The 17639-nt window shown below is 44.0% G+C and overlaps 1 protein-coding gene across 1 annotated transcript; it reads left to right on the plus strand.

Moving 5' to 3' along the window:
• Positions 1–5053: 5053 nt before the first annotated feature.
• Leprot lies at positions 5054–16719 on the plus strand. The gene is made up of 4 exons (XM_021160434.1): positions 5054–5154; positions 9675–9750; positions 13385–13571; positions 15122–16719. Exons 1-4 carry the CDS (start codon positions 5139–5141, stop codon positions 15236–15238), a joined length of 396 nt encoding a protein of 131 aa, XP_021016093.1. The 5' UTR covers positions 5054–5138; the 3' UTR covers positions 15239–16719.
• Positions 16720–17639: the final 920 nt, after the last annotated feature.

Consider the following 17639-nt stretch of genomic DNA (forward strand, 5'->3'; position numbering starts at 1 on the left):
CTCACTTTGTAGACCAGGCTGGCCTCGAACTCAGAAATCCGCCTGCCTCTGCCTCCCGAGTGCTGGGATTAAAGGCGTGCGCCACCACACCCGGCCGTGCGCCACCACACCCGGCTCAAAACTCTTAACACATGCAGACCACTAGGTTCTGTGTTCCTTTTAAATACCAGGTTGTGACAGTTTGTTGTTGGCCAGATCCACCATCTCATTCATATTTATTGTAATATATTTTTGTTTTGTAAATACATGAAACAAAACAAAATGTCATTGTTCTAAAATATTTGTAATGTATATTAAAAAGGATACAAAATACTTTTAGAAATATACCTTATTTTTGTACCTGCGGGAGTACAAGGGGCCAGAGAGATGACGCAGTGGTTAGAAGTGCACACTACTCTTGCAGAGGACCTCAGTACCCACACTGCCTGTGTCTTCAGCTGCAGAGGGCTCTGATGCCCTCTTTTGGTTTCCACAGGCACTTGCATTGACGTGCACACACCCCTCCTCTATACACATGATTAAAATAAAATAGATCTTAAACAAGCAAAGAAGCATCCCAAACCAAACAAATGAGAAATGGAGTACAATGGCAAACTTGACAGACACCCTCTAGCCCGATTTGCTTTTAAAGACTGGTAAGGGGAAAGAATATGAAAAGTGCGGAATACATTCGCACCAAAAGGTAACCTGACAAGATTCTATGTTTATACTTTCATCTCCCAGTATCACTCATGCCTTGAGGCAGACAGACAGACAGACAGACAGACAGACCCCACTGGCCATGTCTGATGAAAACTGTGTTGCAAAAGGACTCGGCATAGGAATCCTGTTCTTACTAGGATATGAATGTTTCCAGCCACATGTTTGTGTGCTGAGTCCGAGAGGCTGATTTACCGTGGAGCAGAAATGTTGGATATTTTTATGCCTGAGGACAGAGAGAACATATGCACATTTGTAGACACACCATTCCAGAGCATTTGAGGCACAGCTTTGCTTATGTGTCCAGACCAGTGGTTTTCAAGCTTCCTAACTCTGTGACCCTTTAATGCATTTCCTCGTGTTGTATTGATTCCTCCAACCATGAAATTATTTCCTTGCTACTGTGTAGCTGTAATTTTGCTACTTTTATGAGCTGTGATATAAATATCTGATATGAAATATCTGTGGGAGCCACAACCCACAGGCTGAGAACCACTGCTCTGGTGGCTCAGGTCAGTACTAGTGCTACTGGTGAGACCACACTGGGTAAGAAGTCAGCACAAAAGTTGAATTCCAGAGGATGTTATCCTAGTTCAAGACATTTTCCATGATGGAAACACCAGCTTAGAAAATGCAGGTCAAATCAAGAGTTTTTTTTAAAACTATCCTAAAAATAAGCCATAAAGTTTGTGGAATGGTGATATATGTTGGTTTGAAACTAAAAGTGTATCTATGAATACTGATTTTTTTTCCTACTTAATATCTGTTATATTGACAAATACTTTAAACTCTGAGTCGTGATTTTATCATTTGTAAAATAGATTCCTTACAGGTCTTACTAGGCACCATGTGTGTACAGTATTACCTCAGATACTAGCCAGTAACTATCACTACTGCTAATGATAAATAAGACTAGGTGCCACACTGATGGTTTTGGAGCTGGAAATACATGGAGCCCTCAGGTTCAGAAACGGCTCCAGGAATAGGAAAGTCTGCTGGGAACACCTCACCCCTTGACACTTCTACCAGTCTCCTTGGGGTGGGGTGAGATCTGGGTGTAGAAAATGGCAGATGCTGGTTTCTGTTAGTGTCATAGCACAATTCTGTTTAGGATGCACTGTGCCCTTAGAGCCTCCTCTGGGGCAGATGTGCTCCCTTGTTGTGACCTTACATGTATGGCCCTGTAAGATCTGGAGTTTGAGAAGGGTATTTTCTGTGGACTAGGGAGAGGTGATACTATTTATTTATTGTAAACTTACTAATATTTGCTATGTCAGGGCTCAGAAAATGACTACAAACTACAGATTCCAGAACCAAAATTTCTCCTACCTCCCTTCTTCCTTTCTTGTATCTCTCATTCTTTTCTAGGCAGATCATAGAGACTAGAATTCATCTTTGTCAAGGCAGGTCATCGAAACCACACCTTTTCCCCAAAGCCAGATGTAAAAACGAAACTCACTCCCAGTCTTCTCCCTTTTGCCATAAGAGTTGGTCACCTGAAGACCTCTCTCATTCTCTGTAGATCACAAGGTCTCTTTTCCCGGAAGGGTCTTGTGCCATATCTGGAAGGAGCACTGCACAGAGCAACCAAGAAGAATGAATAGACAGACCCTTTGGATTCCCCTCTTACTCCATTACTGTTAGGCCAGACTCTTTCTGGCCCATAATATTTCTGTGTGGCTGTCAATGCTTCATCAAACCTAAACTTAAGAATGCACAGTACACATAGACTTCTTGAGTCTTCTTCAGCCTGCAGGCTCCTGTGTCATTTTAAACTATGATCAAATAAATTTGCTATGATTTTTATGTTGTAACCTGCCTTTTGCTATAGTTGTATTGGCCATGAAACTTTATGAATGGTAAAGGAATGGCCCCTTTTTTGTTCCCAGAGTTAATATAATCAACCCTTGGTATATACTATAGGTGAGACACTAGTAAAGATGTATATTAATATGAAATCAATGAATTGCTTTGAACTCTCTTAAGATAAGGTTTTACTGTTGTTTCTCCTCACTGTCAACCCCTGCCTCCTCTGGGCATAAGATCTACTATGAGAAGAAAGCAACTGATTAATTGCATTAGTCTTTCAAGACTTGGTCTCAGCTTTCCTGTTCTGTGTCACTATTTGAGCTTGAGTTTTACCAACTGTCTTAGTTAGGGTTTTACTGCTGTGAACAGTCACCGTGACCAAGGCAAGTCAACTACTCCAACAAGGCCACACCTCGTAATAGGGTCACTCCCTGGGCCAAGCATATACAAACCTTACACCAACTGTAAAGTGGTGATAATAAAATCTAGTTCATAGCCTTTGATACTTGAACTCAAGGAGGAAACCCTCAGATTCATCTTAAGGACTCTACTCTAGTCATAGGCAGTCAGACAGTGGCCCAGGTCTTAAACAGTTGAGTAACATAGGAGGGATCTGGTTGGAGGGAGATGCAGGTTCCAGTGGCTTTTCTTCTTGTGGAAATGTGGAATTGGTGAGTAGGATGGTTTTTGGTGCAACATCTGGCACAGGAAAAGTCCACTTTCTCAGGTAAAGTACTCAGTGAACTGAAAGGACAGTTGTTGTTGGCAGAAAGCAGTCAGAGAGAAACAAATAGTGTGGTTGAGGATGGAAGGAGAGTGGGATGGTTTACATCATATAATCTCTTCATTTAAGGTGGGAAAAACCTACCTCCTCACTAACAGATCTCAGTGCTTATAAAGGAGAAGTTAAAAACACAGGTTTGGCAGAGCAATTTTCTGAGTGATTTTATAGGTACCATAATTCCCCATTTTCACCATGTACGTTGTCCATGATGCTGGCACATGCCTGACACTGCAGACCCTGTGTACAAGGTTCATCCTGTACACACTCACAATGGTACAATGGCTTAACTTGTTGTAATGGTTACAATAGTATTAACAGTCTAGAGGAGAACAATTGCTCTATTGTGGTAAGTTATGCAAATGTGCCTCTCAGAATCACTGATTGTATACTAGGTTCTTAGCAGATTAAGCATATATATATATGTGTGTGTATATACATATATATGTATATACATATTTTCTTTTTCTTTTAAGTGTAGAACTTCGTGGGTTTTGACTTTCTAACCTTGTCTAAAGAGCTGTTTGGTTCAGTTCCTATTCTTTCCGAACTGCTTTCTGTAGAGGACTTGGACTACTGGATGGTTTCTAAGATGACGATTCCACTGAAGAAGGTAAGAATAAGATGGCTCTGGAGGAGTGAAAATTGGCCTTAGTTATTTGCAGGCCCGCGTTTATTTAAGGACCTAGAGAAATTCGGACCCACAGAGTTTGTAATGAATGAAGGGGATAGATGGTCGCGGTAGTTTACACAAAATGTTAATGTAGCTAGCTACAAAGCAAGCAAATCTATACAAACGTCAAAGATCTTACATAGGGATGTCTCTAATCCTGATTTCTGGTGCTGTCACTCACCCCCGATCTCTACTATACCAGCCACACACTCTCAAAACAAACCACACAGTCACATGGGAAGAGTCTTCCTGGAAGGTATCTTCCCCCCATTCTTATCCCGTGCCCCACTTTTTCCACCAGTCCTTTCAGGCAAGTTTCCTAGCAGCCAGCCAGGGTGATGGTGAGCATCTAGAATCTCCTGAGGCAGAGCCTGGGCCCCAAGTCACGACAGTGAGGAAGGGCTGGACCCCAGATTGAGAAACAGGGTTGAGATGTCTCAGAATCCAGGATCCCCCGAAGAGTTAAAATAAAGGAGTTATTCTGAGGTAATCAAAGTGGGAGGGGGTTGAGACTAGGAGCGGAGTTCCGGGCCAGCGGGGCGGTGCTGAGCAAACTGGGAGACTACTGGAATGAAGTTCTGAGTGGCAGGAAGTAGGACCAGTAGAGTCCGAGCTATGAGTGGTGGAGGTGGGATCAGTCCAATGGGGCGGAGTTCTGCATGGCGGAGGAGTTCGTGCTGGCAGGGACTGAGCTCTGCCAACTGGGGGCGGAGTCCACGAAGTGGAGGAGGGCGTTGGGGGAGGGTCTCCATGAGCTGGAGGCAGGATTATGTGCCAGAGTGGCCGAACTGTGGGCGGAGCGGAGCCATGCCCGACAGAGGAGGAGCTCAGAGTGGCAGGGATCAGAACCAGTATAGGAAATACTGAGTGACTGTAGGGCAGAATCTGGCATAATTGGGTGTGAGGTTGTGATTGGCAGAATTCTAAACCAGTAGGAATCAGGTTCTGCTTGGATGGTGGGATTAGGCTTCTGGGGGCGGGAAACCACGGGATGGGGGCGGAGTCTAAAATCAGGGGCGGGGCCTAACGAAGGGGCGGGGCTCCGTTGGTTGGGTAGGGAGTCAATACCGTCAGGGGGCGGGCCAGGCTTTGGATTCGCGCGCCGGCCCTGGCTAGTCTGGGTGTGGGCGGCTTTTGGAGAAAGCCGGAAGCAGCGACAGCCCCAGCTCCAGAGACATGGCGGGCGTTAAAGGTACACTGCGACCCTCGCCCGCGGCTAGTGGGTGGGGTCGCTCCTGGCTCCAGGCTGCATGGCGAGCAGCCAGTGTGCGGGAGTGCGAGCTCCTGCAGACCGCGGCCTCCCGGATGCGCGGCAGAGGTGTTTCGCGGAGCCTATAAACGCTCGCGCCCACGCCCACGCCCGTCAGTTCCCAGGCGGGGGCTTCTCCCGTGGGCTGTACGTTCCACAGTGGTCCCCTGGGCTTTTCAGTTCTCCGTAGGTCACATCAGGGTCCCACATCCTCACCTTCCTGCCCCGCCGCTGTTTCCTGTGGCTTACAGAGGAGCCTTTGTGTCCAGGATGTGTGTTGGAAACTTGGTCCTGTTGTTCCCTTACGGTTTTTCTCGCTGGGCAGAGTAATTTCGGGCGTGTGGCACTTTGGAAAGTAACCAGAAATACCCTATTCGACGCAACCTTGGGGCTGCAATTAGATGGGATTTTAACAAGACTTTTCTTGAGTGTTTACTGGTCTGTGAACAGAGCAGTATGTGCTATTTGTGTTCTTGAATGGTGATGAAAGGAGGGTACCGAAAGATTATCACCCTGATCTGTGTGAATGCAGAGCATTGGGCGTTGGGTGGGGACGAAGTTACTGGAAGGCTTCCTGGTATTTGGATTTCTGGTCATCCGCACAGAAAAGACTTAATTTATCTCAGTGTTGGACTTCCTTTCTTTGAAAACTATCCACAAAGACCTTCCCACTCACCACTGTAAGATGGATACAGTGTATACTCATGTGGATGCACTGTACATTTATCTGTGAACAACTAGTAACACATAGCTAACCATTTTGGGGGGACTTTTGTATTTCAAATCAAAGTAAAATGGTTTACTTGGGCAATGTCCACTGTATGATGTATCCATTTGAAGACAGTGTAGAAAGCATGTAAAATTGTGTCTCACTACTACAGGGTGTTCAGTCCTAGACAGAAAGTACAAAGTAGCAACAGTAATTTATGTGCCTATGTAGTGAAAAGGAACAAAGGCTATGAAGTAGACAAGAGCACAAGGAAGTAAAACTTTGCCCATAATTCAGCTGTTATTGAGAAACTATGCTGGAGACTTGGGATAAAAGATAAGTGAGAAGTTTGGACTGAGTTGATTGCCGCAAATAATTATATTGCTGTGTAAGAAAATGATGTGTGCTCTGAGACAGTTGAGAACATAGAGATAATATAGTGGAGTGAATCATGTTGCTCCAAAAGATATGTTTTAAGTTGTAACTCCCTGCTGCCAAATGAGGGTGTGGCCTTATTTGCAAATAGCAGATGTTATCAATCTAAGGTTGCCTTGTGTTTTGTCCTTCAGATAAGGGGGGAAAGCACAAAGTAAGGACTGAAGCAGAGGGCCCCAAGATGGCTTGGTAGGAAAGGCACTTGCTGTCGAGCCTTAAGACCTGCGTTTGATCCCTAGGATTTACCTGGGTGAAGGAGAGAACCAACTCATGGTGCATGGCTACAAGTAGATAGATAAGCCTAAATAAGTAATTTTTTAAAAAGTAAGAGAAACTGGAGTGCCGTAGCTGCAAGCCAAGCAGTAGTATAGACCTAGCAGCACTGTGGGCAAGGAAGCTTGTTCTCTTCAGAGACGCCTTAATTTCAGAAGCCTGGCCTTCAGAACCGAGAGAATTCATTCCCTTTGTTCAGAGTCACCCAGATTGTAGTAGTTCGATGTGAAGCTAATATGAATGACCACTCTATGGGGGAAATAAAAGAGGCAATAGTTACACTGAATTTACAGGACTCTGTAAGGCTTGGGTTAAGATCAGGATATATTCATGACTGGGGCAGAGGCCATGACAGAACACATCTTATTCTTCTCATTTTCACAGGCTCTTGGAGGCAGAGTAGGGAGGATTGAAGCTGGAGAAGGTAGGGGTCAGATGGTAGTGAGCCTCTAGTGACAACATGCAGGCTGTGAACAAATTTGCAATGGGTAACACACACAAGTACCTAATGATGTATGTGGAGGAAGGACTGGAAGAGGCTCAGTTTGGTAGCAGACAGCGAGCATACATACTGGCTACCCTGCACAGAGTTCAAGAGGAGACAGTAGTTTTGAATGAAGTCTTGGTAAAATGAGTTATTTTGATTTGCTATAGAGCATAGCTATGGTTTCAGCCCTCTAAGATTGGTCTTCAAGGGAAGCATGTGTTTGGGAGGGTGGGGGTGGAGTAGGAGAAGGAGGTTACTTTACATGTTGGGTTTGAGGTCCTTCTTGGCTTTGGCTCTGTGGCACCCTAGTCCAGATTAGAAGTGGAGTTCTTAGGATATCTTGTGGGCTGGAGCCTTGCATATGGCTTGGCCCTTGTTCTGGGAACTTTGGGTTGAACTCAACTTTTCAGCAGTCATGTGTGAAGCGAAAAGAGATGGGCTTGAATTGTTGGTTAACTCCTACTGTAATTAAGAAATGGCAATGTGCTGGCAAGATGGCTTAGCAGGTAAAGGCTTGCAAACAAGCCCAGTGATCTCAATTCAACCCCGGGAGCCTATGGGAAGGTGGAAGGAGAATACTGATTTCATAAGATTGTCCTGTTTACATGTGATGTAGCAATATACACCCCCATTGATCATATACTCAGTTTGAGAAGAGAGGGGGTAGTCAGGAATACAATTTCTAAACACACACACACACATGGCTTGAAGGCAACCAGCAGAAATAAAGTTGTGAAATTTGAGAGATGGTTTGGGAACAGAAAGAAGAAGTAGGTCTGTGGTTCGCATGCTGTAGGTTCACAGCTGAAAGAGCGAATGTTGTAGGTAGGTCTGATACAGAGAAGGGTCAGGGCTACAAGGGAAAGGCCAGGCAACTTCGGAACTGTAAGTATTTGTCCATTAAAGAATACCATATTAAGAGGAAAAGATACAAATTAATATAGAAATTCCTTCGTCATCTCCTGACATCTGTATTCACCAGGTTTCTTGGAAGGGATATTAGTATCTTTCTATTAAACAGCTTCCCTAAATATCTTAAGAGAAAGCAGCAACAACAACAAAAAATCTTAATTAGTCAGTGACTAATTATATTAGGGATTTTCAGAAGAAAATTGAAATGATCCAATGTCTTGTGCTTTGAGATATCATTTTATCAAATACTATAGCTAGGTGAGTGGAGACCTCCCATAGCCAGCATTGGTTGAGCCTCTTTTGCCAAGCACTGTGTATAGATTACCTAACCTAATTTCCATAAACCCAGTGAAATGGGACCATCTTTGTCATTTTGCAAGTAAGAAACTAGGCTCAGAGAGATCCAGCTGCCTGAAGTCATACAACCAACTGGTTGCAGAATGACTATCTGAAACCATTTGGTGACTGAGAGTCCACCTGATGGGCTTCACATAGCAAAGTGGAAAGGGCAAATTCATATGTTCAGATGTGAGTTCAGTGTGGGTAGGGAATAGATACAGTAGATGCTCGTTGGGAATTGTTTCCTATGAAAGCATGGAGGCACTCTTCCAATACTTGAAGTAATTGTGGTTTGAGCACGTGGAGACCATTTGGGATCTAATCAGGGAAAGAGAGCAGTCAGCGTTCAGAAGGTGTCAGCATAACTGCCTACAGTTGTGAGTTCCCTTCACCGCTGTTGACAAGCTTGGCTGACTGACTGTCCTCGTCTGGCAAATATAGAGAGAACCCATGTAGTAGTGGCAAGCTGCTGGGGTGACAAGAGATCTTTCCACCTTTGGTGGTAAAGTGGTAGACAGAGGCAGGAATCTTAATCACTTTGGGCTACTATACCAAATGAACCAGAAACTGTTAGGCTAAATGAATTAATCCTGAGTTCTGAAGGCTAGGAAGAGACAGAGCAGAAAAAGAGAGCTGTAGTTTGTTTCTCTCATGTTAGGACATTGATTCTGTCAAAAGAACTCTACCACCATGTCCTCAGCTAAATCTAAGGACCTCTTAATATGGTTGTGCCTGCCCATTATCCTGGCCATTGAGCTATGGAGGCACGAGAATCTCAAGTTGGAAGATTTAAAAGGTACATAGACATTCAGTTATATAGGTTGTATTCATTTGATAGTCAGATGTAAATCAGTTAATGAAATAAGTCAATTGTTCCATTTGCTTTCGTATATTTTATATTCAAACTTTATGTGCGGGGGGTGGGGTGGGGGGTATGCACACCTGTGGAGGTTAGAAGACAGCCTACCTGCCGGAGATGGTTTCTTCTTCTACCATGTGAGTCCTGGAGACTGAACTCAGGTCCCAAGGCTTGGCAGCAGGTGCCTTTATCTGCTGAGCCATCTGCCAGCCCCTTGCACCTCTTTAAGTGAAAATGTGTTGAAATATATTCATATGCCATAAACTCAGCCTTTTAGAATGTAAAATGCTTTATCATCTTTTCAAGGTCATGCTGCCATTGCTGCCCTCTAGCCCCATGACATTTGTCATCCCCTAAACAAAACTCTGGGCCCATCAGTGCTTTCTGGACCTGTCTCCCCTAACTGACTACCGACTAGAACCTTGAACCTGTGGTTGTGTTTTCTACAGCTCTCGTGGCGCTCTCCTTCAGTGGGGCAATTGGGCTGACTTTTCTTATGCTGGGATGTGCCTTGGAGGACTATGGGTAAGTTGTCTTGAAAAAGAAATCATAATGTATGTGTGTCCGTGTCTGTGTGCAGTTGTGTGTGGAGGTGATGTGTCTTTCTCTGTCTCTTCTTCTACCCTTATGTTTCCCACCTTACTGTTTTGAGACTGAGGGTCTAAGTGAACTTGGAGCTTGCTCATTTGGCCAGACAGGGTAGTGAGCTATGGGGGTCCTCCCGCCTCTTCCTCCCCAGTGCTGGGGCTTCAGGTGTGCACCGCTGCATCAGACTTTTTACATGGGCACTAGGGCTTGAACTCAGGTCTTTGTGTTTGCACAGTCAGCACTTACTACTGAACCATTTCCCCAGCTCTCAGGGGAGCTGCTTTCTGGGTCTCTGTTCCTGTTCCTGTCAAAGCCTGATCAGTGCAGCCCATGCAGCAGTGTATGAGTTGGTGAAGTCCAGGTTAGGAATTCAACCCCTTCAGACACCAGTGTATTTGTGTAGAGAAAAGCTCTTTTCCAAGAAAAAGAAAAAAGATATATTCATTTAATAAATAGTTGTTACATTCTGAATCTGGAGCAGCTGCATGTGTGAGAATGAGTCCTGCTCCCAGGAGCTTGAAGTTGTAGTCAGGAGGAACATAGAGAGTGGACATGTGCATTTCTCACAAGCAAAGACTTAGTGGGTAAACGAGTTTCTCTGAATCCCAGGCATAGGGAACAATTGGCAGCCTTCTTCCTACACCCCACTTGAGGAGGATTAATCAAGCAGGTAGATGCCTCTTTGGGGCATCATATGCATTGTAGAGGAGGTTACATCATTTGTCCCAGACAACAGGAATTAGCCCAAATGTGAGGCTAGGTAGGAGATTGGAGTCAGGGAACCCTAAGGGATCGCTGTAATAGATGAAGCAAAATTGGTGGCAGTAGGTTCTATAAAATGATATCAGGACTCAAACCAGTTCCCACCAGCTGTGCAGGTGAGTGGCTTGAACACCTTGACCTAAAATGTGTGACTAAGACCAGCTGGAGCCAGTTATTGTGACCTCTGTCCTAGGTTTTCTGTTGCTGGGATAAAACACCATGACCAAAGGCAACTTAGTGAAAAAGAGTTTATTTCAGTTTTTAGTTGTAGTTCATTTTAAAGGGAAGTCAGGGCAGGAAGTCAAGTCAGGGACTGGAGGAGGCAGGAACTGAAAGAGGCCATGGAGGAATTCTAGTCACTGGCTTGTTCCTCACCCTGGGACCACTTGCTGGGATGGCACCACACAGAGTGGATTGGACCTTCCACAACAATCATAAATCAAGAAAATGCCCTAGAGGCTGGCCTGGAGGCCGGTGGTTCTCAACCTTCATAATGCTGCAGCCCTTTAGTTCCTCATGTTATAGCAAACCCTCACCATAAAATTACTGTGTTGCCACTTCATAACTGTAATTTTGCTACTGTCAACGAATAGTAATAAAGCTGTATAATATACAGGTCCTCTGATATTCGATCCTGCAAAGTGGTCATGACCTATACATAGGTTGAGGACTGCTGCTATAGGCCAAACTTACGGAAGTATTTTCTCAAGTCAGAATCCCTCTTCTCAGATGACTCTAGCTTGTGTCAAGTTAGCAAGAAACTAACCAGAAAAACGTTGCTGAGTTCAAATCTACTGTGGAGTTAGAAGTGATCTTGAAAATTGTTTAAACATGATGTAAGCAAAAGCATTTGTTCAGAGTTTTCACAGCTATTATTGTATTATCGTTTAGGGATATTTTATTCCCCTTCCTGACTGAAAACCAAAGCCCAGAGTATCAAAGCCCAGAGTACCTTGCTGATTGTACAGCAGAAACTGGCAGACGTGGCTGTGGCTCTCTGCTCTGACTCTTGCCCTGTTGTTCCATGGCACTAATAGAATCCAGGTGTTTGAATTCCCTGTAATGTGCTATGTCTCCGTAAGATGAGAACAGCACACATCACTGCCACCACGAGGAAACTCATTTTATGCCTTTGTGACAGTAACTTGGGATTTTCATCTGCATCAGCAGTTGGCAGCCTGGCCAGGGGTTTAAGGCTCTACTTGTGCATCTCAGAGGCAGAGTGTGGAGCTGAAAAGGCCTGTGGTCGCTTAGCTTGGTCTCTGACAGATAAGAGTTTGCCAGTCTTTGGCCTTCCCATTTTGTAAATAATATTATGTTTAAAATTTGTATATGAAAAGACTACTTCAAGGCTTAATCTACATGGGGGCCTCAGAAACTGACACAGTATTCTAGGAAGAGTGCAGGGCTCTTTGCTGAGAGACATCAGGTGACAGTTATGTCCCTTCTCTGTAGCTTGCTTCCTCACTGGCTTTGTCCTGACATCACCTAATAGCTCTTGCAACAGTACTTCCTGCTGATTTCTGGAATATATTTCTGGAATCTCTTCACTTTCAAATGAGTTTCAAATGAAGAGCCCACATTCCTTGTTTGTATCCAGAGTCAGTTTGCCTGAGGGACCCTCCCTTCTGCTTCCTGGTTATCGTCCTGACTGAGTTCCTACATCTGTGGCATCACCCCAGCCGGCTCAGTGCTGCTTGCTGTGTGGGTGGCTCTGCATGATTACCGTCTGCTGATGGTGTGTCTGTTGTTGTTCTGTGAGTTTATGATAGTGACTGGCTGGTGGGTTATTTTCTTTAATGGGTGTCTCACTGAAGACAACAAGAATGAAACATTATTTTGAAAGTATTTATAGGGAACACCCAGTTGGAGTGAGAATTCTTAGCAACTGCAGGTTGTTTTGCTTTGTGTTAGATTATATTTGCAATCTACTGTAATACAGGTGGGGTTGGGTGCATCTAGCGAGCAAATGTACATTTTCATTCCTTCCACACTAAATCTCTTTTTTCCCTACCTTTTCATCAAGTGCAAATGGAATGTCCCATTCTAGGCTCTGGGATAAATGGAGATTGACTAAGACAAATCATATCTCTGCTGTAATGATCACAAATGATGCTGTGCAGAAAGGTAGAGAAATGCTGTAGGCAAGGATCAGCTGGGGTCACCTTCAGGAAGAACACAGCGGTGAGAAGAGCCCAAGGCAGGCTTGAGACCAGAGTGTGTAGAGAGAAGATTTCGCTGGCTGTAGGTTCAGAGAATGAGGGTGAGGTGGTCCAGAGTGGATAGAGGAGGAAACAGACATAAGGTAGCAGATAAGAAGCCTCATTTGTGGCTCTTTTAAGTCATTAGAAGCTTTCATGCATACATGCACTCAAAGATCTTCATGAAGCTAGCTCATGTAAGCCACTGTACTGTGTTCTGTAGGGAAAGCAGAGGCGCCTTTTTACGATTCTGTCCTTAGAGTTGCTCATCAGGGCCAGTGATGCAGGATGCAGCTCAACAGTAGAGTGCTTGCCTCGTATGTACAAAGTCCTTGGTTCATTCCCCCTGACGACAAAAACCTGCAGATCTCTAACATATAAAACAGTTGTTTCTCATACACTGAATAGTTGTTTCTTAATATAGTGTGCATATGTATTAGTAAGTAAAGAATATTTATCTGTGCTTGATAGAAGTAGCATGTTTTAATATTCATAATTGATTAATGTTTTTACTTAGACATTTGAAATAGCGATGTTGAAACAACAGTATGCTTCTGAGTTAAGATGTAACTTTCTTTTTGGCTTTCATCCGGGTTCCCTGACAACAGCGTTTACTGGCCCCTGTTCGTCTTGATTTTCTACGTCATCTCTCCCATCCCCTACTTCATTGCCAAAAGGGTCACATATGACTCCGATGCGACCAGCAGTGCCTGTCGGGAACTGGCGTATTTCTTCACCACTGGGATTGTTGTTTCTGCCTTTGGACTTCCTGTTATTCTTGCTCGTGTGAATGTGGTGAGTTCTGTTTTCTGTTGTTTTACTCTGGTCAGGGTTTGTTTCAAGGGCCTGTGTCTGAGGCCTCAAGTTTATTTCCGTTGCTTTGGCTCTCCTTGGAGCCGTTTGTAGCTTTCGTTTCTCTCTCCTATTGGTCAGAGTTTCCATCATAGCTTCAGAATACTTTCCTGGTTTCTCTTACAACTTTTAGTCAAAGTATATGATGTCTTGCTTTTTCCATATTAAGTTATTCTCTATAGTCATTCTTATATTCCTGCCTCTTAAACCATGGGGCAGATCCATAGAGTCAGTCAGTACAAAGGCTTTCCCAATCACAAAGTGAAGGAAGGGCATATCAAAGTGGAGCCAGGGACTGACTTCTCAGGAACTCTGGGATGTACTGAGGGATAGCTAGTGAGTAACCCAGTGCGGGCTTTTGTTTTGGTTTTTGTTTTTTGACTGGCAAACAAAGATTGTGCTATAATTTATTCAGATTCTTTGATTTGCCTGCTTTTTGTTTTTATCCTGTCAACCACATTGGCCATCAGAAATGTACAATTTTGTTTATTCATTTAATATGAAACTATCTCATGGACATCTGCTATTTATGAAATGCCAATAATAAAAACTCTACACTGTCAGCACTCAGAGAACATGATGGTGGCCCGATGAGGATGCATGCTAAAGAATACCACATGTGGGGAGGGAAGCTGATAAGAGTTCCATAGGAGGACCAAGAGAGAAAGGCCAGCTGCTGCTCGATAAGGGCCTCTAAGGCCAAGTAGGATTCTGATTAAAGTAGGGAAGGTGGTTGGAGTAGCACGCGAGTGTGAAAATGCAGTGCGTGGCATAAAGAACAGTGTCATGTGCTAAAGCAGAAGGGAAGATAAGAGCAAGGCCAGAAAGGTCCCTGAAGGCTGCTCAGCCAGAGCCCCTAATGCTGCCTCAGCTTGAGCTTCACTTAAGCACTGAGGAACGCTGATGCTCCGAACACAGGTGGCTCTGGCCTCACTCGCCAGCCTCAAGTTCGTGGTGAGTCTTCCTATCTTCAGCCTCGTGGTGGGGTTTGGAGAAGAAGCTTTCATAGATGTTTCTGTTGGTTAACTTGAAGCAAAAAAGAAAAAATGCCCACTAGAGGGCACTCTCATCCCCAGCTATGCCCCCATAGAACCATCTGCCCAGCTGTGGATTATTGTTTAAAGTGTATCTTGCCTAGAAAAGAAGCAAACAGATTCGTAACTTTCCAACTTCTGTTCTTTGTGAAAGAGGTTGATGCCTGTGTAACTATTTGCACCACATGTTGGATCACTGATAATCTTGCTCCGTGTGTTTTTCTTGAGGCAGTTACTGTAAACTGAAAACAACGATGAGTCTCCTCAGGACAATGTTAAGGATGCTACTAGACTTAATTAACAAGCGTTGTGGAATCAATTAAACATGACAGGGAAGTTCTCTGTCCTCCACCCATGACATTCCTAGCCCCTTAGCAGCCTTGTGTCATGCTTCAGTGGCGGTGTCTGATGTAGAAGAATACAACCTGAAAAGGACTTAACCCTTCTCTTGTGTTTCAGATCAAGTGGGGAGCCTGTGGTCTTGTGTTGGCCGGCAACGCTGTCATTTTCCTCACAATTCAAGGCTTCTTCCTCGTCTTTGGAAGAGGAGATGATTTCAGTTGGGAACAGTGGTAGCCCCTCCTCCCCATGGAAAGCATTGAGTCTTAGAATTTGTATTGTACGTATATGTGTGCACATGTGTTTCAGATTTGAATATGCTGAGTTTTTTTATACCTTTATATCATGATCATCTTAGGGAAGATGTTGTAAACAAAAGATGAATTTCACTCCTGGCACACAGGTCACTCCATTGACTCAAAGTGAATTATTTTTATCTTCTAGCTTCCAGAAAGCCTGTTACTATGGCCTTGTAGACAGCTGCTCACTTATCCAGGGGGTCTAAACCTTTTGCCTTGGGATATGCTTAGGAGACACTGGGGCAGATCTCCTACAGCCCAAACATAGGTGGTGCTCTCCCTGTACACTTAGACTCATCTCAGAGGAAGTCTCATCCACACAGAGCATCAGCATCTGCTAGGAGCCTACTGGGGATGCGGGATCAGAAGCTCTCATCAGACTGGGTACCTTTGATGAGATTGCACACTTGGCACATGCATATTGACGGGTGAGAAGGTTTGTTGTAGAGGAATAAGCATCATAGCTCCCCTGCCCTCTCAGGGTGTTGCATGCTCATTTGCAGAGAAAAAAAAAAAAAAAATCACCTGCCCCGTGCTGTGAATGAGTTGAGACTTTAGGTGTTTCTAACATGTTCGAGTCTATAATACTTGTGTTGTTCCTCAAATTTGGGGGACCTGTTCTTAGGCAGGAACAGATAAGTCCTAACGTCATCCAAAAGGCAGTGACTGATGGCTCAGAATAAGATACAGAATAACCAAAAAACCCCTCTGGGGTGCAAGGAGGGAAACTTGGCTGGAATGGTCCCTGCTTTAAGTGGAGGGCAGGTTAGACAGTTCTTGGAAATGTCCCTTCAAGAGCCTGTGCTTCCCTGTCCTGCTATGGTGCCTCCCATCCCCCATGCAGCATTTGGTTTGCTCTTGGTGGTGGGTCTCCTGAAGGGTATGAGGCAAGAGTGAGCAGAGGGGAGGGAGTCACTGAAGTTACACGCTGGTGCACTTTTCATCCTTGATATTGAACTTGATGCCACCTCCCCAGGAAACACAGGGATCCACATCATTTTGGTTCTTATAAACAGTTTTTCTAGCTCATCTTTTTTATCTGGAGCCTACTGGGAGAAGGAAGTGAGAACTACAAACACCTAATCAGGATGCCATCAGTGGTGTTTAAGCGTTGATGCTGCTCACTAATGAGTGTTCAGAGCACTCTCCCTTGAGGCTTGTGGTCCAAGGAATCAGCATCCGGGCCAGGGCTGGTGTGACGCTGGGACCAGCAGGTGAACGGACAGAGGACAGTGTGCAATGTTATATTTTGGCCTTGTGCATGACATTATGTTTTGAATATTTTGTGTACAAATAGAATTGTTAGCGTTGTCATTTCTAGTATTTACATTAGAAAAATTATTTAGATACTTGATCATTTAACTGGCATTTTTAATCATGACACTTGCTATTGTAATAAATTTGACTTTTAACACTGAAGGAGAGTTGCATTTCATAAATCTTTAATCTCCATTTACCTTGTGTAAAAGATGAGTGACAATCTCTTAACACTTTGGAACGGACAGTTCTGAGTAGTGATCCTGTCTTAGAATGGACCTCTGTGATACCATTTTGACTGTCCAGTTGGCTGTAATAACTTTTCTTTCCCCATGAATTTATCTGACTATTTTTGGAAGTGTCTTGGTTGTTTAATTACCTCAAAGAACCAAGATGGCTTTCATGTAGGAGCTTAAAGTATTGCTTTTTCCCCCTCTTCCTTTTCTCTTTTAAAGATAGGGTCTTACTCAGTAGCCCAGGCTACCTTTAAGCTCACTAGATACTTCTCTTTCACCCTCAAGCACATAGACCATATCTGGCTTAAGAGTTATCTCTTGATTTGATTTCTGGAAGGATGAAAGGTACCTACATAAAGAGTACGTGAGAGGCTGGAGAGCTGGCTCAGTGGTTAAGAGCACTGGGTGTTCTTGCAGAGGACCTGGGTTCAGTTCCCAGCACCCACATAAGTTGACTCAATAGTAATTCCAAGGTATCCAATGCCTTATGGCTCTGTGGATACCTACACACTCATGCATGCATGCACACGGCACGCACATGCATACACATGCACCATACACACATAAAATGAAAGTATTTGAAGTGACAGATTATTATTAGATTTGCTGTGGGTCTAAAAGAAGCGTTTATTCCACAGTGCCAAGTGTTATAAGCAGTGCTAGCCATATAGGAATATTTATAGTTTTTCCTGATCAGAATGGTGGGCGTCTTTCTTCCCTTCCAAGCAGCAGCCATTCATATATTGTAGAATATATTTATAAATTCTGAGCATATTGATTACATTTGTAAAATTGGGAATACACTTTCAAGATTTACCCACAAGTAAGAATTCTCATGACAAAGAC

The sequence above is a fragment of the Mus caroli genome, chromosome 4 (assembly GCF_900094665.2).
Source record: "Mus caroli chromosome 4, CAROLI_EIJ_v1.1, whole genome shotgun sequence".
NCBI classification, from domain to species: Eukaryota; Metazoa; Chordata; class Mammalia; order Rodentia; family Muridae; genus Mus; species Mus caroli.

What these genes read in the sequence shown, in the direction of transcription:
- Leprot (XM_021160434.1), top strand. An exon ending in TGTGCCTTGGAGGACTATGG is followed by an intron (nt 9,751 to 13,384) that starts GTAAGTTGTCTT and finishes CCCTGACAACAG; the next exon opens with CGTTTACTGGCCCCTGTTCG. An exon ending in TTCTTGCTCGTGTGAATGTG is followed by an intron (nt 13,572 to 15,121) that starts GTGAGTTCTGTT and finishes CTTGTGTTTCAG; the next exon opens with ATCAAGTGGGGAGCCTGTGG.